This window comes from Notolabrus celidotus, chromosome 6, assembly GCF_009762535.1.
Source record: "Notolabrus celidotus isolate fNotCel1 chromosome 6, fNotCel1.pri, whole genome shotgun sequence".
Classification (NCBI taxonomy): domain Eukaryota; kingdom Metazoa; phylum Chordata; class Actinopteri; order Labriformes; family Labridae; genus Notolabrus; species Notolabrus celidotus.
In genome coordinates, this window is record NC_048277.1 from 33,728,172 (window position 1) to 33,753,576 (window position 25,405).

Here is a 25,405-nt window from a genome sequence, read left to right on the forward strand (position 1 = left end):
TTGTAGACGGTAGATGTAAACACTCCACGACACACCTGTCCCCTTAATGGTCCGTTTGTGTGGCAATCGCATTAACTAGCACTGGGCAGTCCCTCCAGGATTTTGCAGGATTTTTTTGTGATTGTTGCGGCCCAAAAAGCCTGAATTTGCGACAGCTTTTTGAAAAAATTGCGGTGAAAGTTGCGGATTTTTTTTGTTGCTTTTTTTCCCCAATAACATCTCAGGGGCAAGTAAATACGCTAAATTACAGTTGTTTTTAGAAAGCATTCTTGATGTGGCCACTGACTGTATTTTGATTCTCTTGATTCACAGAAAAATGCCATGAAATGACCGTATTGCACATTTACGACGGTCCCTGAATGCACCTGGCAGCGACTGATGCACAGTCAGTTCACGCACTCTGAAATTAATCTGCATCTTTGATGACAAGGAGTTGATCAAAACTTACTGAATGTGTCTGATGTTTCACCAAACTGGATTAAATCTGTAGATGCAGAGCTTTTTACGGTAACCACGGCAACAACGTCAAACCTCAAATATTAAACAGGCGTCCCCCGGTTGTGTCTTTGTTACTAACACACACCGGGGGTAAAAATCATCAATGAAGAAGAGACAGATGCGTGGAGGTGAGGAGAGCTGGTTCATAAAGCACACCTGCTGCAGGTAGAGACCAAGCTAACACTGAGCCCCTCAATCTATAAATAACAACGTCGTCATCGTCACTTGTCCTGCCTGCTGTCCCCTCTTTTCACCCGTTCTCTGTGCGTGTTTTGTTGTTGAAAAGTGCCGGTCAAGTGAGGACTTATGTTCCAAGGAAGTCAAATTGATGACAAAACCGATGTTGTTCAAATTTGCGGGAAAGTTGCGGTGATTATAAAAAATTGCAGGGCCACGAAAAAATCGCGCTGATTGGTTGAATTTGCGTTGATAGTTGCGATTGCGAAATCGCAACTTCCTGGAGGGACTGACTGGGACATGGTGCTGCTAGTAGTGGGCACTGGCAGCACCTGCCTGCTTTCTAGGGATGGACATTTCAAGCCAAAATACTATTTGATAATCATTGGCATGTATTCAATGATTATTCGAAAAATCACACACACACACACACACACACACACACACACACACACACACACACACACACACACACACACACACACACACACACACACACACCTGTCCCATTAACTGCCCGTTTTTGTGGCAGTGGCGTTAACCAGCAGCAGGACGAGGTGCTGCTAGAAAGGGGAAAATGGCCTCGATTGTTGCTAATGTTTTCTTCTTCTTTTGCTATTTAATGCAGTTAGCATTCTTCTTCTGTTATTTAATGAGGTTAGCAAACAGCTTCAAGACGCTCTGTAGCCACCGTCTGGCGGGAGTAACGAATTACAACCAGGCACCGGGAGAAAGATGAAAAATTGTACTTTTAAAATGAGAAAATATTTGAAGTGACTCTTCAATTTTTACAAAGTGAACCAATATTTGAATATTGGATAATCATTGCCCATCCCTACTTATATTAATACATTCTATTTAAAGGCTCCTTTCAGAGCACTCAAGGTCACCGTACAGGGCAGAGTTTTAAAAAAGAACAATATAAAAGTTTGTCTGATAAAATCATCAAGACATGATATAGTGTAAAAATCAGTAAAATGAACAGGATAGGAAACAGTGCAGTGAAGAGGTGTAATCAGAGTTTTAAAAGATGTGTTTTGAGACGGGATTTGAAAATGGAAAAAGAGGGAGTTCCAGAGGTGGGGAGCTGAGCGCCTGAAGGCTCTGGACCCCATGGTGGTCAAGCAGGCGGTGGTGTAGTGAGGTGAATTGAGGAAGAAGACCTGAGAGTGCGGCAGGGTGTGTTGATGTGCAGAAGGGGTTCTGATGATGATACAAGAAGCAGATTTCTGGACCAGTTGGAGTTTATGGATGTACTTGTAAAACCCTTAAAGGCCCTGCTTGGGGGAAAGTACTGGAACAAATGTGCAGTCCTAAAATGTTACAAAAGCATAAGACAGATGGACTGACACTGAAGTCCCAGCTCTTGTTAACACTCTCAGGCAGAAATCTGGTGGGGATTGAAAATTGCAGCCCAAGAGGAATCAGTCTGGAGAGCACATTTACACCAACCTGCTGTATTACAGAGTGATGCCTGCAGCCAAGATGTTTGACAGGTTAAAATATCAAAGTTTATTTATCTTCAACTTCAAACTCCTCGTAGATTCAGCTTTACTTCGGTGTAAGAGGAGCTGAGATGTGAAACGTCTCTGTTTGTGTTCCTTATTTTACCTCTGAGGAAACTAAATCAGACTCTGATGTTTGGGCCGGCTCACCCTGCAGCCTCAGTGTTGACACCACACCGCTAAAGTAGTGCCCCTCCAGAGTGTGTGTGTGTGTGTGTGTGTGTGTGTGTGTGTGTTGGCATCGTTAAAACCTCGTCCTGCCTCGATGAATGTCGTCACCTCATCGGAGCGCCAGTGGGCTGTCTGTCTGCCTCTTATCACAGCCTGACAGCCGCACACACACACACACACACACACACACACACACACACACACACACACACACACTCTCAAACACAGTCCCCTCTTGCCACTTTGTCCCCTTTCATCTCTGTGTGATTTTACAGCCTTCTCCACTGAGCTCATTTACCATGCCTCACTCTCCTGGCATATACGCTGTAAAGATTGACTGCAGGCAGCTCTGTCTTTGTGTCTGTGTGTGTGTCAAGGTGTTAATCTGCTGTAGCTGTCTTCTTTCTCCCCGTCAATAATCTCGCTATTATTCTCTCCTCAGATGTGCGATTGCTGCTCAACAATGACAATCTTCTCAGGGAAGGTGCCGCGCAGTAAGTATTCGCTCCTGACGCACTTCAAGGTCTCCAGCATGTTTTTTTATAAAATGTGTGAAGTCTGAAGTGTCTAAGGTAACTCTCTGTCTCTGTCTGCAGTGCATTTGCACAGTACAACTTGGACCAGTTTACTCCGGTGAAGGTCGAGGGATATGAAGAACAGGTAAAGTGATGGGAGACACTGAAAGGATGAATGAGATGGAGATGACATAATGGGCCTGAATCTGCTGACTGTCACTTCCCTGTTGATCATCACACTCTCCTGCTGCTTCAGCACACTCGTCTGGCACATGTTGTAAATTCAGTTTATACGACATAAGAACCCGTCACTGCTGCTGCAGTGAATTACTTCTAGGTTGTCATTAAATATTTAATACTTTGAGCAGAGAAGTGAAAAAATATGAAAAGATAAAAAATTAATTAAGCCTGCTGTTTTAAGAAAGTAATTCAAAATATAAATATAATAATAATAATAATAATAATAATAATAATAATAATGTTATTGTAATCATTATTATTATTATTATTATTATTGTAATCATTATTATTATTATTATTATTATTATTATTGTAATCATTATTATTATTATTATTATTATTGTAATCATTATTATTATTAAATAATCACAGCAACAACAATAATACTAATACCACTGATAATAAATTAGTATTGTTGTTGTTATTTAATAATAATAATAATAATAATAATAATAATAATAAAGATTACAATAATAATAATAATAATAATAATAATAATAAATTAGTTTCAATAGTATTGTTGTTGTTATTTAATAATAATAATAATAATAATAGTAATAATAAAAATAATAATAATAAATTAGTATCAGTAGTATTGTTGTTATATAATAATGATAATAATAATAATGATAATAATAATAATAATAATAATAATAATAATGATTTTAATAATAATAAATTAGTTTCAGTAGTATTAGTATTATTGTTGTTGTTAAAAATGTACTGAAAAAAATAATTATTGTAATATAATGAAATAATAAATTATGATATAATATAAAAAAATATATAATATTGGGCTGCACGGTGGTGCAGTGGGTAGCGCTGTTACCTCACAGCTAGAAGGTTCCTGGTTCGAATCCCCGGCTGGGCGGGTGCCTTTCTGTGTGGAGTTTGCATGTTCTCCCCGTGCATGTGTGGGTTCTCTCCGGGTTCTCCGGCTTCCTCCCACAATCCAAAAACATGCTCAGGTTGATTGATCACTCTAAATTGCCCGTAGGTGTGAGTGTTGTCTGTCTCTCTGTGTTAGCCCTGTGATAGGTTGGCGACCTGTCCAGGGTGTACCCTGCCTTCCGCCCGAAGCCAGCTGGGATAGGCTCCAGCCCCCCGTGACCCCTAACGGGATAAGCGGTCAAGATAATGGATGGATGGATGGATAAAAAAAAAAAAATATTGTTACTGTTATAAAATATAATTTTAATATATTAACTTTAATACAATAATAATAATGATAAATAACTATTGTTATAAAATAATATAATTTGTATGTATATTTATTATTTATTATTATATATAAAAATGAAACATGAATTCAAGTTCTTATATTTATTATTCACTGTTCTGCGTTTAAATAATGACTCCAAATACATCACTCATGATTGCTGTAGCTGTTGCTCATGAATTTATACCTGTTTCAGAAATGCATACTATTCAAAGTGCCTCACATTGGCAAAGAAAAGCATCAGAACACAATGAACACAGTAAAGTAGATTCAAATCAATAAAGTCAGAGTATTATTTTATTTTTTTAATGAAACAAAATGCATAAAATATGGTTACAGTGCAGTAATAAATGTCCAGCTGCAATAATGATGCACTGAGTTACATGGATGTATCACACGTAAAACAAAGGCAGGACAACCACACACAGATACACACACATGCACAAAGTAAAGCTGATGAAAAAAAGAAATAGCTGGTAACAACACCATAAAAGCTTAGTGAAGGCACCATAGAACACTTAAACACACATGGTGATTAAATACAGTACTAAGACCAGAGGAAACACTAATAAAAGTTCAAAGAAACATCAAAAGAAGAGTGTCACTGTAACAGCTTTGACATGCAGTCTATATGGGTTTAATAGTCACATGTGTCACTACATGTGATGGCAGTATAACACACTGTTTCATGTGTTGATTGTACTGGAGTTGATGCAGCTAAATAACATGAAGACTGAAGTAGAAAGTAGTAAAATAAGGATTCAGTGTTTGAGTTTTCTGAAATTGAACAGAGGATAAAGGACTTTTTTTTTTCTCATAATGAAGCTGAAAGTTGCAAAGTTGAACAGTGTGACTCAAAGTGCTTTATAAAGTTACAATAATGTATAAAGCTAATTAAGAATATAACAGCATCACAAAGGGACTCAGGTCAGGGACACAAAGTCTCTAACTTTTTTGTTATTGCTTATATCATGATGATCTCAGGGGCTTTATATCAGAGGGGGATATTAGATTGAAGGCTAACACAAGTCCCAGTGTTCCCCTTAACCTTCACAGGAAACAAGCTCACACAAACACGTCGTTACTGTAATGTCACTGTGCTCGCCACCTGCGAGTTTGGGCGCCGAGTACATGTGCCGGTGTGTCAGCTTCAGCAATAGTTGCAGGATCTTACGTAAAGATGTCATCATGTCCCTCTGTTCCCGCAGCATGGGTAGAAATTCCCCTGTCTGACACCCAGCAGGCTGAGCTAAGTGCTGAGGTGGAGGACGTCAGATGGAAAGTTCAGGCTGACGTCTGTGTTGATGTTATCCTGTTTTTCCTCTCCTTATTTTCCTTTTCTTGTTTGTCTTTTGCTTAATTACTTCCTCATGTTGTACCTGTCTGTAACACCTTCTGTCTTTGTCATGTTCTTGCCCTCCTCTTCCCCTCTCCCCTCGCTCCCTCCAGGTCTTAATCACAGAGCATGGTGACCTCGGAAACGGCCGGGTCCTGGACCCCAAGAACAAGATCTCCTTCAAGTTCGACCACCTGAGGAAGGAGGCCAGCGACCCTCGGCCTCACGATGTGGACAGCTCTTTGGAAGTCTGGAGGAGTGCCGTGGACTCTGCTGTCAGGGCTTACGTCAAAGAGCATTACCCCAATGGAGTCTGCACCGTACGTTCCCCAGTCCACTTAAAAACACACATGCACACTCTTATGAAGGGAGGAGTTTTTAGATGGTTATGAAACTCTCTTAAAGCAAAAGAGACCAACTTAAAGTCTGGCTGTGTCCTTATTGTTAATTTTAAAGCCTGTTGCTGCCGCTGCTGGAGGGGTGTCAGCAGAGTAATGAGAACTTAATGCTGAAGCAGCCCTTTTCATATGTTGCATGGCAAGTTGACTGCCAAGATACATTATGAGTTTTATTTTCTTGTTAAAAACTCAACGTATGTACAAGACGAGATTAACTAAGAGAAGAGGTACAGCTTTGCCCAGAGAGGGTCCCAAAATATTGTCACAAATTGAAGGTTTTCTCACAGGAACTTCAGAGATGACAAAACTCTCTCTCAGAGTTTGAATCAAATTTGGACCTGAGAAGTTTTCTATCACTTGGTCAAAATTTGAATCAAACTCTGAGAGAGACTTCATGTTACACTTCAATCTGAGGCTCTCTTCAACAGCTTCTACCCTACATATAATGAAATAAGTCCAACTTATAGTTTGATTTAAAGGTGACATATCATGCAAAATCGACTTTTTAATGGTTCTCTACATGAAATATGTTTCCCTGGCATGTCTACAAACCCCCCGAGAATGAAAAAAATCCATTCTGCCCCTGTTTTGATTTCTCCACCTTTCTGTAAATGTGTGTGAAACGAGCCGTTTCAGACTTCCGTGTTTTTGTTACGTCGCAACAATATCCGGTCTGTAACGGAGTCAGAGCTCGGAGCTTGTTCAGCCCATAGACTGTATAAAATAATACTGAATCCCCTCCTCCGTTTTTCATTCCCTGCACACATGTGTGCTAACAAGGAGCTTAGGAGGGAGGCATGCTAGTTGTAGGCTGTCTTAATAAACACAAGGGTCGGTTTTACTCCCCACGTCTGCAGATTTAAAGATCTAGTGAATGATTTTTATTTTCCATGGAAAAGTGCTAACGCTAGTTAGCATAGCTACATGTCGTAGCTGTAGCTGTAGCTGTAGCTGTAGCTGTGTACCAAGACATACGTCGACATACTGACAAATAAAACAACAAGAAACACTAAATCTGTGACCAATCCTTCATAAAGGTCCTGCTGCCTTTCTGGCAGAGGTCGGTTTTACTCCCCACGTCTGCAGATTTGAAGATCTAGTGGATGATTTTTATTTATCATGGATAAGTGCTAGCGCTAGTTAGCATAGCCACATAGCTACATGTTCGTAGCTGTGTACCAAGACACACGTCGACATACTGATAAATAAAACAACAAGAAACACTAAATCTGTGACCAATCCTTCAGAAAGGTCCTGCTACAGGCGCGTCTCCGTCAGGATCAGATTCTGGATCAGATTCAGAGGGTTGAAGTAACGCGGGTCTGTGAGCAGCCGTGTATATTCAGCCAACATGTAAACATTAGATCAACGTGCTGGACAGCCGAGGCACATCCACTTCCTGAGGGGGCGTGGTCAGAGAGAAAACAGAGTGTTCTGAGGAGGACTGAAGAAGAGGGCTTTTCAGGCAGACCAAAATCTGATTTCAAAGTGTTTTTTTGAGCATAAACTTTAAAGACATGTTTTGGGGACCTCTTAGACCAATATATGTTGATGAAAAATGCGTGATATGTCACCTTTAATCAGCCTCTCTGTGTCTGTTAAGCGAGTGCTCGACTGATGAAAGTGCTTTGCAGCATAATGAACTTCCTTCGGTGTCCTTCGCAAACATTCCTGGGATAATAACACTCAAACCTACATGTGTGTTCAGTTGCACTGTGTTTTTTTTTTTAGCTCTCTGACGATTATAACAAAAGGACAAACTAAGAACAGATGGGTCACTACAGATCATGGGAATTCTTAAACAAAGGCAACTGCACGGAAAAGGAAGAAATGTAATGGTCAGCTGAAGTTAACATTTAAGAGGCATTTTTTATGAATGAGACCACAACCATTAAACTCTGACTCTTTTCTTTAAAAGTCAAGAAATACAACCAAAGTTGACTTAAATATATAGACCCCTTTACTGTTTGTAAACAGTTATGGCTATGCACGCATCCTGGCAACAAAAGTACTGCGGAGTGCAATAGTTTTCCAAGCCATGAAAGGGAGTTAACTATCAAAACCGCAATTGTTACCTAAACAAAGTCACTTTCACAAACAGGAAACGACTTCTAGCTCCGTGTGAAATCAGTGAGTGGATAGAAGACATGAGCAAGTGGACAGATATTTAGCTGACCAATGTTTTTCGTGGAGAAACCAGCGTGTACACCAGAGAGTGATTAAGCACACAAGTCAGTCCATGCCCAAGACTACATGCCCTTCTGCTACTCTTAAAACTTTCATGTATTATTTACGTCTAAAAACTGAGTCTTTATTGTCTTATTGAAGACTCAGTTTGTAGATGTAAATGACGTAGGCTGTAAAGGGGTCTATAGATCAGTCATATTAAACAATGAGCAATCAGTTTGATAGACAAAACAATTGGTTGCTCCACAATCTGGTATAAACTTAAGAGGAATCCAAGCAGCAATCTCAGAAGTAGAAAATTAAGGCCAGTGTTTTCCCCCCAACAGCGGCCCCCGCCCCCCTTGGAAGTTCAGTAAATTTTATTTTCTATATAGTGCCAGATCACAGCAGAAGTAATTGAGGGTTACCTCTCTTATAGATCAGGTCTTAAACTTGTTCTTTTAGTAAACAGACTAAATATCCTCATGTTCTTTATCTTATTTACATGATGGGCGCACAGACACACAAACACGTGCGCTCACATACACACATCACAGTACAATGATACGATAAATGTTCATCAACAACTCGTTAATTCAAGACGAAAACAAGACTATGACGAGCTAAAGTGCATCACTGATAATACAAACTCAGATGAAATCTTAAGAAGGACCGTCGGACATTAACAACTCATATTTTCCCCGCTGTGCGTCTAATCTTTAGAAATTAAAACTATGCAATCCTGTTACAGGCTGAGTTATTATTGGAGGGGCGCAGTGTTAGCTTGGTCTCTACCTGCAGCAGGTGTGCTGTGTGAACCAGTCTCCTCTTCATTGAGGATTTTTACCCCCCGGTGTGCCGTGAGCTGACTGTCACTGCAGGTGCATTCAGGGACCGTCGTAAAAGTGCAATGCTGACCTGTATTTTGCGTTCATGGCATTTTTATTTGAATCAAGAGAATCAGATATAGTGTTCACATGAAGAAAGTTTTATTTTGTCTTTTTTGCAGGCTAGATTATTTCAATTAGGATATTACAAAAGCAAAACCCTGATACCGATATCTGATTGACCCCCCCTCAAGGCTGTTAACCTAGGGGAAACACTGAAGGCCAAGGTAAAAGTGTAAGCAACTGCAGTTCCTAGATTGTCCACTTGAGGCAGGCTTCTTAAGCTACCCCAAAAAACCTTAAAAAGTGGTTGTGCTAATGTTTAAGGCTTTGATATCTGTTTAGCAGCTATACATGATTACAGCTCAAAAAACTCTTTAAAGGCCCCCCAGTATTCCAGCACCAAGCACTCTAGAAGCCTCCTCCACAGTTGCCATGAAATAAAGTTGTGTTTCTCTTATTAAAATATTAAAAAATGACAAATTTGGACATTTATGGAGATTCATCAACTGGTGATGTCAAGATTTGAGCTAATCTTGCTGAATACTCACGTGACTTTCTGAATAAGCTGTTCAGAGCAGCCTGTAGTCTCATCTAGGGATTACACCAACACATTTTTACCTCACAGTTTGAAACTTGATACCCAAACCTTTTATCTTTTCAGCTGATTTGATTTTAGGATATGAAAAAAAAAAGCATAAACCACCTCTTTAATGCAAAATTGAACATGTTGACAGCCCGTCTCAAAAGCTGATGGCCCATCTCTGCTGAAAGTTAGCTTGACTCAGCGTTTTCAATAGGGGACTTTCATCATTTGGCTTTACAACACCTCTTCAGATACAGTTGGGTTGCGTCACTGTGATTACATCCATGTTTGATACAGTCTGTAGTAGGGATGCTCCGATCAGGTTTTATGCTGCCGATTCCTATACCGATCAGCCATGAGTGCCGATCACTGCCGATCACCGATACCGATCACATGGATTTTCTGTACATTTTTCAATTTAGTTATGGTGAGTGCTACATCATCTGGGAAAAAAGGAACCATAAAATCACCTTAATTTAGTAAATAAATAAAACGTCTTTTTACTAACTTCTTCAAGAGAAAAAATACAAAAACGTTGCAGGCACAATGCAGCAACTATTCAGTCAAAAAGACAACTGAAAGACACTAAAATGTACCTGCTATCAGTAACACAATCTTTAACAGATTGGAAACATTAAGGCTCTCAACAGGCTAAATAGTGCACAAAGTCAAATAAATAAAAGACAATATGTCTCACAAGTTTGTCTTTCTGAATATGCCATGTTTGAAACTCGTGAAACTTACAGAGAATGGGATTCCTTCTTTAGGGAGACGTTCGATGTGAGAGTACACAGTCTGGTGGAGCTCTGGCAGCGCTACGTCTCTGAATTATTTACGTCCCCGTGGCACGTAGCGAGACTCCAAGTGAGAGAGCAGTCGGCGGAACCCGGTGTCTTCCACCACTGAGAAAGGCTCATCTAGCCCGATGAATTCAACTATTTTTCGGGTTATTTGCTTCGCCTTCTGACTGTCACGCTCATACAGGCGAGTGTAGCCACCGTGGGCTGTGTTAGCTGCCGTCTGACTGATGCTGCTCCGGCTGTCTTCTTTTCATTCACTGCCGCGAGCCTCAAAAACACACCATACTCCGCCGAGTGTTTGCTCTTTAAATGTCTTATTAAATTGGTTGTATTGAAACTTTTTTAACGTGCTTTCCCTGCAAGGTATTTTTTCGTTGCATGTGTTGCAGGATGCAAACTTTGCATCACTCTTACAGACTGTATAAAAGTTCCACACGGCAGACATGTTTGTTGTGGTTTGCCGCTGTGCGCCTGCGCAGTGTGAAGGAAAGGGGGAGGGGGCACATTACACACAGGTCCTCTTCAGGCTGCAGGCTGCCAAGTATGAGCCACAGTTGATGGTTTTTGTGATCGGCAATGAAAGGCATTGATCGGCATATGCCGATCACATACTTTTTCCACAGAAATCGGCTGATAATGATCGGTGGCCGATCGATCGGAGCATCCCTAGTCTGTAGCAAACACAGATCATATCTTGGTCAGACTCTCCTGTGAGAGCAGCAGGCTGATGCTCTCTCAAGAGGAAGATGTTGTGTATTTGCGTTTCTATTCAGACCTTTTCGTCCTCTTTTTGATGGCTAAGACTTAGAAAGTATTGCAGTCTGCTTCATAAAGCTCATGTTGTTCATGCAAAAACAGAGCAGCTCAGTCGCAGACATAAAAGGGACATTCTGTGAATTTGTTGAGTTGTGGTTTGCAGAGCTGAACACATGTTATATGTTAGTCTCTCACTTGCAGGTCAGCATGTTCTTTATTTTGAATCTGGTAACCACAAACCACTGCTTCATTCAGCTGTATAGAAGAAAAGCGCCTTTTGAAAAGCAGAGGACTCAGACATGAAGAAACGTTCTTGCCTTTAAAAGGAGAATCTTTTGTTTTGTTGCTCTTTCAGATTTACGGAAAAACCATCGACGGACAACAAACCATCATCGTGTGCATCGAGTGCCATCAGTTTCAACCCAAAAACTTCTGGTATGTCCTACAAAGTTTCCTCTCTTTTCACATTCTGCACTTCAGGGAGTTGTGGTCACTGATATCTACATTTTGCTTCAGGGAAAGTTAACATGAACACAAACAGTACTCTGTGTGTTATCAGAAGATCCTCTCCTGTAATAGGATGGACTACAGATGACTGGCTAGACTACTTGAAGTCCAGCAGTTTGTAATAACCTCATGGTGTATAAATCTTCACTTTAAAAAAAGTTGTTGAGATCCTGAACAAGCCTGGGAAGCCTGAAATGTTGTGTGATTTATTCGAGGCGCTCTGAAGGCATTAAATTAATTAGCAGTTTACACCGCAGTGTTTAGACTGGGGCCCCTCATAAGCGTTCCTGAGCTGTTTCTGATCGGGTTAATCTAATTGGATAAGAAGTGCAACAATCCTCTTTGCTGCTGGCTTTCTGCTGGGCTTATGGGGTTGTTGGGTGTAATGATCCCACAGCTCTTTTATGTGGCCAACATGTTTCAGTGATGAGGAGGCTGTGGGGCTGATTCAGGGGGAGATTCTCAAACTGTAAATGGACAGAGGCACCATTAACTTTCCCTCGATTTTCTAATGTGTGCATTAAAGAAGGAATAAAGTGCTGGGGTTGTCTCTGTTGTATTTGGATTAAACTACTTCATGCTTTAGATTTCAAGGAAGCAGGAAGACTAATTTCCCATCCCCGCCCAATCTACTGTTTATTTGAATAAAGAGGAAACTAAAACTCCATCAGGTAGAAGTATATCTGACATCATACCGCAAGGCCAGTGATGTTGTCGGGGTGGAGCTTGACTCTCTGACAGCGGTGACAGAGAGGAGGACACTGTCAAAGCTCCACGCCATCATGGATAACATCCACCACCCTTTCTACAACATGCTGCTGAAACACAGGAGCACATTCAGTGAGAGACTCATTCCCACTAAATACACCACAGAACACCACAGGAAGTCAGTCCTGCCTGTGGCCATCAGACTGGACAACTCCTCCCTCTGATCACTGAATAATAACCTGTACTCTGTACAAAAACATCCTTGTATATACATCTCCTTCATTCCCGGGGCTTCTGTACATAGCTAACTCTAAATAGTCTGTGTTTCTGTACTTTATTATTATGTTATTTTATTCTATTTTATTTGATCTTTATGTTATTATTTTATTTTATTTGATCTTTATTGTATTATTTTGTTTTATTTGATCTTATTTTATTCCTTCTATTAAAGGGGACATATCACGCTTTTTTCATCAATATATATTGGTCTAAGAGGTCCCCAAAACATGTCTTTAAAGTTTATGCTCAAAAAAACACTTTGAAATCAGATTTTGGTCTGCCTGAAAAGCCCTCTTCTTCAGCCCTCCTCAGAACTCTCTGTTTTCTCTCTGACCACGCCCCCTCAGGAAGTGGATGTGGCCTCAGCTCTCCAGCATGTTGATCTAATGTTTACATGTTGGCTGAATATACACGGCTGCTCACAGATCACGTTACTTCAACCCTCTGAATCTGATCCAGAATCTGATCCTGACGGAGAGGCGCCTGTAGCAGGACCTTTCTGAAGGATTGGTCACAGATTTAGTGTTTCTTGTTGTTTTATTTGGCAGTATGTCGACGTGTGTCTTGGTACACAGCGACAAACGTAGCTATGTGGCTATGCTAACTAGCGCTAGCACTTATCCATGACAAATAAAAATCATCCACTAGATCTTCAAATCTGCAGACGTGGGGAGTAAAACCGACCTTTGTGTTTATTAAGACAGCCTACAACTAGCATGCCTCCTTCCTAAGCTCCTTGTTAGCACATGTGTGCAGGTAATGAAAAACGGAGGGGGGATTCAGTATTATTTTATACAGTCTATGGGCTGAACAAGCTCCGAGCTCTGACTCCGTGACAGACCGGATATTGTTGTGATGTAACAAAAACACGGAAGTCTGAAACGGCTCGTTTCACACACATTTACAGAAAGGTGGAGAAATCAGAACAGGGGCAGAATGGATTTTTTTCATTCTCAGGGGGTTTGTAGACATGCCAGGGACACATATTTCAGGTAGAGAACCATTAAAAAGTCCATTTTGCATGATATGTCACCTTTAATATTTTGACTTTCTTACATATTGTTCATAAGAGCTCTGTAATGACCTAATTTCCCTCCCCGTGATAAATAAAGTATTTCTGATTCTGATTCTGATTGTGATACTCGTGCTAGCTATGGGCAGTCTACACCACTTGCTTTTCTTCAGTGTATGGTTATATATTTTGTGACATTAGGAAACCCAAATGAGAACACCCTGCAGTGTTTGTTTTCTCTACTTACATCCTCACCAACCTCAAGATAACGTCTAACTGCTTCAACCGACAGCAATGTGGTCAATGTGTGTGTTAGACGTTTCACTTCATGAACCACACCGTAACATAAAAACTCCCCTTAAAGTGCTTTATTTGCAGAATTGAAACATTTAAGATAAAATAAATAAATGAAGTGTTTTCTTCTTCTCTTTCTTTCTTTCTGTGCAGGAATGGACGCTGGAGGTCAGAATGGAAATTCACCGTCTCCCCCTCCACCACTCAAGTGGCAGGAATCATGAAAATCCAGGTGTGTGTTTAAAATCTGCCACACATCAGACTGTTTATCCTCATATACACACAATATTATATTTTCCTATATTTCATATGGAACTCTTTTATAAATGCTGCTCTTTGCAGTCTAATGCGCTTGCTGGTTTATTTTTATTGTTGTGTGTCTGCTTGTTCAGTTTTTTAACTGGGACTTGAGAAACAACACTTGTTCCAGCTCATGTGACAGCATGTGTTGGCATGACAAATAAACAACCTTGAATCCTTGAGTCCTTGAATGCAGCATTTATAGAAATAGTATTAACAAGTTTTGTTTCTCTTGTCTGTAAAGAATCAGACGTAAAATTTATTTTTGTTCAACAACACCAAGACATTCTTGTTGGTTGCTATTCGCTAGATCACCTGTCATCTGAAGATAGATTCTTCTTCTATTCTTCTTCTATTCTTCCTCTTCTTCTATTCTTCCTCTTCTTCCTCTTCTTCTTCTTCTTCCTCTTCTTCCTCCTCGTCCTCCTCGTCCTTCTTCTCCTCGTCCTCCTTCTCCTCCTCATCCTCCTTCTCCTCCTTCTTCTCCTTCTCCTTCTCCTCGTCCTTCTTCTCCTCGTCCTCCTTCTCCTCCTCATCCTCCTTCTCCTTCTCCTCCTTCTTCTCCTTCTCCTCGTCCTTCTTCTCCTTCTCCTCCTTCTTCTCCTCCTTCTTCTCCTTCTCCTTCTTCTTCTGCTTCTCCTTCGTCTTCTTCTGCTTCTCCTCCTTCTTCTCCTTCTCCTCGTCCTTCTTCTCCTTCTTCTCCTTCTCCTCCTTCTTCTGCTTCTCCTCCTTCTTCTCCTTCTCCTCGTCCTTCTTCTCCTTCTTCTCCTTCTCCTCCTTCTTCTGCTTCTCCTCCTTCTTCTCCTTCTCCTCGTCCTCCTTCTCCTTCTCCTCCTTCTCCTCCTTCTTCTCCTTCTTCTCCTTCTCCTCCTTCTTCTCCTTCTCCTCCTTCTTCTCCTTCTCCTCCTTCTTCTCCTTCTCCTTCTTCTCCTTCTTCTCCTCCTTCTCCTCCTTATTCTCCTTCTCCTTCTTCTCCTTCTCCTTCTTCTTCTCCTTCTCCTCCTTCTTCTCCTTCTCCTCCTTCTTCTCCTTCTCCTCCTTCTTCTCCTTCTTCTCCTTCTCCTTCTTCTCCTTCTCCTCCTTCTTCTCCTTCTCCTTCTCCTCCTTCTTCTCCTTCTCCTTCTTCTCCTTCTTCTCCTTCTCCTTCTTCTCCTTCTTCTCCTTCTCCTTCTTCTCCTTCTCCTCCTTCTTCTCCTTCTCCTTCTTCTCCTTCCCCTTCTTCTCCTTCGCCTTCTCCTTCTTCCCCTTCTCCTCCTTCTCCTCCTTATTCTTATTCTGATAAATCTTCTAAATCTTCTTCTTTTTCTAAATCTTCTTCTAAATCTTCATGTTATATTCTGATTCTGGGTTGGAGTTCAAAGAGCCCGTGTAGATGTGTCTTCTTCATCTTTGGCCGTTTTGAAACACATTGAAGTTACAGAGTTATTTTTTATGCATTCAAAGAAGAGAGTTGAAACTTTAATTTAACTTTCAGGTTCATTACTATGAGGACGGCAACGTTCAGCTGGTGAGCCACAAAGAGGTCCAGGAGTCCATGTCAATTTCTGTGAGTTTAACTAAACACATTTCTTGCACTCAGACGATTGATTTTGATGTCTGAAATCAGAGCCCAACTAAAGGCTACACATTTCATTAACTCCATTCTGGTCATCTCAGATATGATGGCTGTACTTGTACCCCGTCTTCACCCTTGAAGTTAACTGTATGTGCCTCTTTGTCTTTCAGAACGAGGCTTCAACTGCAAAGGAGTTTGTGAAGATCATGGAGGCTTCAGAGAACGACTATCAGGTTTGTGAAAAAGTGACACTGACTTGTTTTTTTTTTTGTGTTGTTCTGTGGTTTTAAGAGATCTGCAGAGGAGAGTGATTCTAATCTGGGTTCCTGTTTATCTTGAAGTCAGTGTTTCTAGTTTATCAGTTGACATTTGTGGTGTGAGATACGCAGACAGCTGAAAAATAAGGCAGCAGTGAGTTTTTCTCTTGTCAGGATTGAATGATAAAATACTTTGATGTGGCGAACCGTCACCACAGATTTCTTTCCTGTGGAAGTTTTTTAGTCTTCTGAAGACAGACAGATGTGACGTACTGATTAAGTTCGACGTTGTACCTTTAATAGAGAAATTTGCACTTTCTGTCTTTATGGTGAAATTAACCAAAGCACTTATTTTAAATTTGCTAGACTTGAAGTAACCCCTTATGTGACTTTATTTTAAGCTGAAGCATTTTTTTCTTCTTCTTTTAATTTTTAATTGTATTGTTTTATTTTTTTATATATATATTTTTTAAATATTTATATTTATTTATTTTTTAATTTATATTTTTTTTTACACCTTTTACACCTTTATTTTTCTTTTCTTGTTTTCTTTTCATACCATTTATTTATTTGTTTATTTATTTTTAATTTATTTTATTATTCTTTTTTTTTTATACTTTTTATTTAGTAGTTTTCACACACAAAAGAAACAACAAGGAAACAGAACAAGACAAAACAAAGACGTGGCAGCATGTCAGCATTGGATGAGTTTTCTAACATATATATAAGACTATCTTCTGCAAGTAAACAATGCAGAAACACACTTTAAATAAAATGTACAAAGAGAAAAATCTACAACGTCAACAAGAATAAACAGAGAAAAAATAAACAAAAATATAAAAATAATAAAAATAATAATAATAATAATAATAAATAAAATGAAATAAAAAACATAAATGAAATTAAATCAGATTTTATTTAGGCCTGGATCTGTCTTTATTATATATACATTTATGTATATATATATGCATTATTTTATTATTATTTTTTTATTTATTTATTTTCAAGTTATATAAATTATTGGACACCTTTTACACCTTTATTTTATAGAGGAGAGGACAGTGGATAGTGTCTGTGCCCTGAGGGACAATCTTCAAAAATAAAGAGGGACAGGAGATTTAAATTATTTTGCTTTGAGAATAGAGTTGAGATGTTGCACATTTTACTTTGGTGGCATGTTTAAGAATAATTTAATCAGAGCATTCTAAACATTTGATTATTTTAAAAAAGTCCCTTGTTTTATTAATTTTTTTAAACTTTTCCATGATATTTCAAAAACTTGTCAAACCTTATTTATATAAAGCACATTTTAAAACAACTGCAGTGGACCAAAGTGCTGCCAAGCTTAAACACAATCAATAAAAACAAATATTAGTTAAAAAAGAATAGTTATAGGGGCGCTGATGGCCTAGCAGTCTAAGCGCCCCACATACAGAGGCTACAGTCCTCGTCGCAGGGGTCGCCGGTTCGATTCCCGGCTGGTCGACCATTTCCTGCATGTCTTCCCCCGCTCTCTACTCCCAACATTTCCTGTCTCTCTTCAGCTGTCCTATAAAATAAAGGCAAAAAGGCCAAAAATATAAAAAAGAATAGTTATTAAAAATGCAATAGATAACACAAAAAAGTCACAATAAATAAAAGCAAAATAAAAACAAGTAAAAATTCATCTGAGAAACAAAAGCAGTCCACATTAAAGGTGACATATCACGCTTTTTTCATCAACATATATTGGTCTAAGAGGTCCCCGAAATATGTCTTTAAAGTTTATGCTGAAAAAAACACTTTGAAATCAGATTTTGGTCTGCCTGAAAAGCCCTCTTCTTCAGTCCTCCTCAGAACACTCTGTTTTCTCTCTGACCACGCCCCCTCAGGAAGTGGTTGTGCCTCGGCTGTCCAGCACGTTGATCTAATGTTTACATGTTGGCTGAATATACACGGCTGCTCAGAGATCACGTTACTTCAACCCTCTGAATCTGATCCAGAATCTGATCCTGACGGAGAGGCGCCTGTAGCAGGACCTTTCTGAAGGATTGGTCATAGATTTAGTGTTTCTTGTTGTTTTATTTATCAGTATGTAGACGTGTGTCTTGGTACACAGCTACGAACATGTAGCTATGTGGCTATGCTAACTAGCGCTAGCACTTATCCATGATAAATAAAAACCATCCACTAGATCTTCAAATCTGCAGACGTGGGGAGTAAAACCGACCTTTGTGTTTATTAAGACAGTCTACAACTAGCATGCCTCCCTCCTAAGCTCCTTGTTAGCACACATTTGTGCAGGGAATGAAAAACGGAGGGGGGATTCAGTATTATTTTATACAGTCTATGGGCTGAACAAGCTCTGAGCTCTGACTCCGTGACAGACCGGATATTGTTGTTACGTAACAAAAACACGGAAGTCTGAAACGGCTCGTTTCACACACATTTACAGAAATGTGTAGAAATCAAAACAGGGGCAGAATGGATTTTTTTCAGTCTCGGGGGGTTTGTAGACATGCCAGGGACACATATTTCAGGTAGAGAACCATTAAAAAGTCAATTTTGCATGATATGTCACCTTTAAAGTAAATCATGCAAAACCCTGTTCTCATTCTGATCACAAACCAAGTCATTTTTAGGAAACAGGAAATCATTTAAATGTATTCAAATACATTTTGACATAATCCCTTCTTTCTCCATTTTCCTGTTATTCCTTCCAGACCGCCATCAACGAGAATTACCAGACCATGTCGGACACTACCTTCAAAGCCTTACGCCGCCAGCTTCCTGTGACACGCACCAAGATCGACTGGAACAAGATCCTGAGCTACAAGATCGGCAAAGAGATGCAGAACGCTTAAAAAAAAAAAAAAGAAGAAAAAAAAACACGACGGAGAACATAACAAGACAACAACCCCCACCCATCCCCACCCGATCCCAAACAAACGTTGCATGACTGGATAGTTGTATCGTCTTTGTACAGAAATTAGAGAAACAGGAACAAAGAAAGGTTTGGTCTCACAGCCAGATGTCACATCACACATTGGATGTCTACTTTTATTGTGTTCTTTTGTTTTTATACAGACACTGATATCTCCTCTGTATATTGAATCTATGATAATCCAAAAATAGAATTATTTCAAGACATAGGAAAGGAGGGGCGACACTTGTATGCAAAAACATCCTTGTTAAAAAAAAATATCACATGTGCAATATTTATTGTGTCAGTGAGACCACGCCTTTTATTTGACCTGCTGAATAAAAAAAGGTTTGAGTTTGCAATGATGGTGAAACAAACTGCATCTACATTCGGCTGGAAAAAACCCCCGACTCCCTTCACTTCACGGTTAACAATCAATGAAGAAAAAAAAAAAAGTTGTTTGTGTTCATTGACTGGTATTTTCGGCACAAGCAGTCACCACTGTGAGCCACTCAATGTTCTTGTCCCCTCATCCTGGTACTCCTGGTACTCCCCTCACCGTGTGTCCTGTACGAGTTCCCACGCTCACAGGCTAAAAATCGCCTTTTTGACTTGACATCGTCCAGACTCTCACTCAGCGCAGGGAGTTCTGAGACCACTTACCTAACAAGCTTAATTAACAAGTCATCAGTCATCGCTAAGTAATGTGCATAATGTCCAATTTACAATAAATCAAAACGTATCACTTCCTCCTCCAGTGCTTATTTTTATTAAAAACAGAACCTGACTGTATTATATAACAAGGCACATTGTAATATATACCTGTATGAAACATCCTGTCTGTCAGTTTGGTGGTTTATTTCCATGAGATTAATTGTAATTCAGTCACAATTATGTTGCATTAAATGACAAATTTTCTATTTACTGACTTGCTCATAATTTCTGATACTCTTTATTGCGAATTAGAAAACTCAAGGAGAGAAAATACTCAAAAATAAAAAATCTGCCTATGGAAGATTTATGCACATTATTTTTTTTTAACTATACGGAATCATACTTTTATTTTTGAACTCTATAATCCTCAGATCTGCACAGGTAACATCATTGTGTAAATATTAAAGTAGGATGACGACACAGATGACAATCCTTTACGGTTGAAATCTAGACCACACTTTGAGAACTAATGGGACAACATTTTGCAATTGCTGCCCAGTTGGCAAACAATGTCGTCGATTATCAAACAAGGATATCTGTTTTAAATATGTTTTCATCTGTTAATTTTAGAGACTTTTAAGGGATGATGAAAACAGCATATGAAAGTTTGCACTGATCCTACATTTTAAAGGCATAAGCAATATTTACAGGTTTGTGGGTTCAGTCAAACATCAGTCCTTACCTTTAAAACAAGAGATGTCGAAGATGTGTCATAAATCCAGCTGAAGAGGTACGTCTTTTGATTCTTTTTCAATTTTAAATATACTTGTTGTTTATGAAAGTATCTCTTATTTAGACAGGGTTATCTTTTTGAGACAGACTCAACTCAACTTTATTTATAGAGCACCTTGTATACATACAAGCATGCAGCCCACAGTGCTTCACAAAGAACAGAGAGAAAACAACAGAAATGGTAAAATAATAAAAGACATGATCATAGATAAAATACTTACATATAATAAAAAATTAAATACAGTAGAATTAATAAAATGGACAAGGGTAGAAAGAAATGTAAAAAACAAGTTGAAGTTAGAAAATTCAGATAAATACTATAAATGAATTAGGTAAACAAATCTTGCCAAAACAGTGATATTATTTCTGTAAATGATGGCTATCCTTTAATTGTATATGCAACAGTGTGGAGATATAAAAGTAAGTAATACTTTCTAACTATTATTATTATTATTATTATTAATTTATATTTTTTGCAACTCTGTCTAAATTTTTTTTATATGCAACAGTGCAGAGATATAAAAGTAAGTAATACATTTAAATTACTATTATTTTGTCTAATTTTTCTGCAGCTGTATCTTATTTATTTATTTATCTATTTATTTATTTACTTATTATTATTGTTATTATTTTATTTGCAAAAGTGCAGAGGTATAAAAGTAAGTAAACACTTCAAATAATTATAATTATTTAATATTTATTTTTTGCAGCTCTATCTTATTTATTTATTTATTTATTGTTTTAATTTTAAATTTTATAAATAAATCATTTAAAAACGTCCCCAAAGTAATAAGACTTAATGTACCTGATGCTTATGAAGCTCGAAAGGCTGCTATTGACTATTTGGGGAGTCATGAAAGCAGGTTATATGTGTATCTTTCTATTTTTAATATGCTTTAAAGTCATTATAACCTCTGACATGATGATATTGACACTCAGGTAAATCAGTCACAGCGCCCCCTAGAGGCGGTGAGAGGTAACTGTCCAGGTTAGCGCGCTGGTGGCTAACTGGTATCTGTTAGCTCTGTCGTTAGCCCGCCTGCAGCCCCAGCGTGCAGACCTGAAGCAGACACGTCTACACCAGAGACTGGTCTACTGGTCTACACAGAGTCCGCTGCTGCTGGAGAACACTACACACATGTTGGACTGCTGCTGGGAGATATGCGAGCTACGAAGAAGGATTCAACTGGCTTTCACAGGTTCACAAACTGAGGTAAAGTCTCTCTTTTATGATCCCTCAGCACACTGCTTTTCACTGAGCTCCACTTTCACAAAGTTTGTGTGTTCTGCAGATGTTAGCCTGTTAGCTGTTAGCAAGCAGGGGGTGAGAGGCTAACACTTAGCCAGGGTTAAATGGGAACCCTCATGCATGGAGACACAGGAGAGCATGGAGAGGATGATCAGACCTGCAGGGGGATTACTTTCCCTCACAGAGCTCTGGAAGGCAACTTAGGAGAGAAGAGCATTGAGTTTCTGCCATGCATCCTCTCTCTCTGTGTGTGATACATTACATTTTCTTTAATGTGTTACAGTGTTGTTGTGTTTCTCCCATGCATCCTCTCTCTCTGTGTGATACATTACATTTCCTTTAATGTGTTACAGTGTTGCTGTGTTTATCCCATGCATCCTCTCTCTCTGATACATTACATTTCCTTTAATGTGTTACAGTGTTGCAGTGTTCCTGCCATGCATCCTCTCTCTGTGTGTGATACATTACATTCCCTTTATTCTGTTACAGTGTTGCAGTGCTTCTGCCATGCATCCTCTCTCTCCATGTGATACATTACATTTCCTTTAATTGTAGATCTCAACTCACAGCCCGAGTTTCTCAGAGCTTGTTAGCCTTGTGGACCAGAAGTGTTTACCTCAGTGGTCCAGTTGGCACTCTCTGTCTCTGTTTGTCTGTCTGTCTCTCTGTCTGTCTCCCTGCGCGCACAGCAGCCAGTGATGAGTCTCCTGTGACTGTGTGCTCAGCAGCAGATGGAAGAATGTGCTCTTTCAGAAAGCCAGCTGGCTGCAACAAGAGAGGGCAGGAGAGACTTCAGGCTGGTTAGAAGAACACTTAAGAGCAGGGAGTGTGTGTGTGTTGGAAATGAGCAGTCATGACCATGAACATGAGTGTTTGGAGGCTAGTGTTTGGGTCAAGTCTAGTCTTTGGTAGGGAAACCTGAAGTGGACATTTAATTTCCTGTGCTAAACATTTCTGTTGTTTTCAACTTAAAGCTCCTGTGAGGAACTCTTAGCTCTTCATGAAACAGATTCATATTAACAGTGAGGTCTCAGCTGGAGTCTGGACCGTCCACAGCTGCAGGACGACATCTACTGCAGCGACTCAGAGGAACCTACGAGACAAGGGAGCTCAGGGACTCCAGAAAGGTCTATGGTTACTTGAATGGGACAGGGAGAGTTTCAGTAACGAGGGGTGAGATAGGATCCCAGTGTGTCAGCTTCCTCCGGCAGTCTAAGCCGAAAGCAGCATAACTAAGAGCTGTTCCAAGCCTGATCCAGCTCTAACTATAAGCTTTATCAAAAAGGAAAGTTTGAAGCCTACTCTTAAAACTAGAGAGGGTGTCTGCCTCCCGGACCCTGACTGGTAGATGATTCCAAAGGAGAGGGGCCTTACACAGGACTTCCATCTCTCGTCCGTAACACAGGACCACTGGACAGCTGGAGTCATGTGACAGAGGTTTTCCCCTGGTAATCACTGAATCAAGGATTCTCCTCCTCCTCCTCTCCTCATCCATGTTGTCTTTCTGGTCCTCTGAAAACCTCTGACCTGTTGACTCCAGGCCTGCCTCCGCTCATCATGACATTTTGTTGTCATAGTTAAGTTGAAAACCGTCCCGCTCCATCTGCTCTGTGCATGTTGATAGAAAAAATAGAAGTCTTGTGTATCTGATCTGGAGGGCTCTGCCGTGCTGGATCAGAGACAGAGCTGGAACGCAAGGGAGTGGATCCAGTGGAAGTTAACACATTGAGTAGAATAGAAACCTATCAACTCTGGTGCTGTGACGGACACAGCTCTGGCTAAAGGCTTGCCTCGGGCGAGCGATGAGGCTCAAAGCCCGCCTTTTTACCTCAAGCTACATCAGCAGCAGTTAGGTTGAGTTCAACATTTCCAATATGGCTGCCGCCACCGCCGATTGGCCTCAAAACAGCGCTTCAGATGGGTAACGCCACGGATACTACGTCCATCAAATACAGTCTATGGTGCAGATAGAAAAATTAGCTATTCAGACCTAATCACAGCCGAATTTGACCGTGATAATAACTGAAGGTTCTACCTCCCATACTACTTTTAGAGACTGTAGGTACGACGAGCAGGCCTGCATGATGGGAGCGTAGTGTTCTAGAGTGGTAATAGGCGTGTCTGCTAAGGGCTTCCATACCCTTGTGTTCACAGTCCCATCAAACATTTTGAATCCTACCAACTCAAATGATTTCTCCTCTTCATGGTGAAACTTCAGCTTTTATTGTGATTTATAAAGTAAAGTTGGTGCATATTAGTGCTTAAAATAAGATGTGAAAGTCCCGTCCAAACACACGTCAGGTTAGTTATTTCAGCAGGTAGATGATTTCCCTGCCCGACAGTCAATATGTAAATGTTTGACACTATACAGAAAAAGCTGATTTTCATACTCAAATGAAGCCTTTGATACAGCTGGTGAGCCCAATGTTTGCTTTACTGAGCTGTGTATGTATTTGTAGGTAAAGAAGGACGGACACCTTGATTTGGAGTTACTTAAATTAGAAGCTACATTTGCCTTTAACTGAAAGTGAGAGGTTAACCATCATTTCCTCTTCTTTAACACCGGAACATACAACTCATTGTTTCTCTTAGTTCCCCTTTATACCATGACCTTTAAACTTCAAAACCATCAGATCACCTACTTTCTCTCAACTGCTCTCTTTCACTTTTTGTTGAGTGATTGAGTGGATGACTCCCAGGATCCCCTCCGCTTACTTGCCCGTTCTTGTTTCAGGCGAAAACTTGAATAACAGCCGCGGAGAAAACCCCTGACTGCATTCCTTCTGTGCAAGTTACGTCACTTTCTGGGTCATGGTTTGTTCAACGCTGTATGATTTAGCCATGTGAAGGATTTGTAGTCATTGGGTGACTGGGAGTAGTAAGAGAAACAAGCAGAGCCCCTGAAGCCTTGCCAGAGTGTTGAGGTAAGAGCATAGACTGTATAATAAATGGACGTAGTACCCGTGACGTCACCCATCTGTTCCTGAGCGCCAATCGGCGGCAAGCCTTTAGCCTTTTAGCTAACAGCTACAGTGTGCCCACCTGTCAATCAAGTCAGCAATTCCCTTATTTGGGCAAAACTCGTCAGTTTCATATCTTCTGAAAATACTGAGTTATAAAGAAATTGTGTGCCGATAGTAGGGATGGCATCTATTCAACAATTATTCCAATAATCATATAACATCAATAAACAATGTCAAGACGCTCTATAGCCAACGTCTGGCGGGAGTACGGTATTACAACAAGGCACCGGTAAAAACAATAGACTGTATAATGGACAGTGTCTCTCCACCTTTTCCCATTGTACGGTTTTGAAGCCAAAATATCCCGTCCCAGAACTTTGACATCTTGTACATTTTCTGCAGCCAGTCTGCGAAGTAGGGAATTTGTGTTTCCACTGTAACAAGCTCCGCCCTACAGCGTACCGTCCCGAGGTCCTACGGAGGTTCTCTCTACGGCAGCTGTCAATCAAAGTAAACCCGGATGTAAAACCCAGTTTTTTAGCCTCTAATAACTAACGAAAAAGAAACTTTTCAGAAAAAAGAAAATAACTACATATCACTCCAGCATACGGATGTGAGAAACATTCGTACGACGTGTATTTATTCTTTAAAGTTTGACCCATAGACTGTATCAAATATG

The 25,405-nt window shown here is 39.9% G+C and overlaps 2 protein-coding genes across 8 annotated transcripts in view; both read left to right on the plus strand.

Moving 5' to 3' along the window:
- The window catches only part of LOC117814540 (F-actin-capping protein subunit alpha-2), a 41,278-nt gene extending 21,286 nt beyond the window's left edge, over positions 1-19,992 (plus strand). The window contains exons 3-10 of the mRNA XM_034685939.1: positions 2,794-2,845; positions 2,948-3,011; positions 5,775-5,981; positions 11,610-11,689; positions 14,208-14,286; positions 15,829-15,900; positions 16,080-16,142; positions 18,869-19,992. Of these exons, the coding sequence (XP_034541830.1) occupies positions 2,794-2,845; positions 2,948-3,011; positions 5,775-5,981; positions 11,610-11,689; positions 14,208-14,286; positions 15,829-15,900; positions 16,080-16,142; positions 18,869-19,009 (758 nt within the window). The 3' untranslated portion in view covers positions 19,010-19,992. The remainder of the gene's footprint in view (positions 1-2,793; positions 2,846-2,947; positions 3,012-5,774; positions 5,982-11,609; positions 11,690-14,207; positions 14,287-15,828; positions 15,901-16,079; positions 16,143-18,868) is intronic.
- A 1,493-nt stretch (positions 19,993-21,485) lies between these two features.
- Positions 21,486-25,405, plus strand: part of LOC117814764 (suppressor of tumorigenicity 7 protein homolog) — a 97,446-nt gene continuing 93,526 nt past the window's right edge. For 4 of the 7 annotated variants that reach the window (XM_034686263.1, XM_034686265.1, XM_034686266.1 and 1 more), the window contains exon 1: positions 21,487-21,727. The gene's annotated coding sequence lies outside the window, so the exon portion shown is untranslated. Of the gene's footprint in view, positions 21,728-25,405 lie in introns of all 7 variants that reach the window. The other 3 variants (XM_034686262.1, XM_034686264.1, XM_034686268.1) reach the window with 1 other exon arrangement.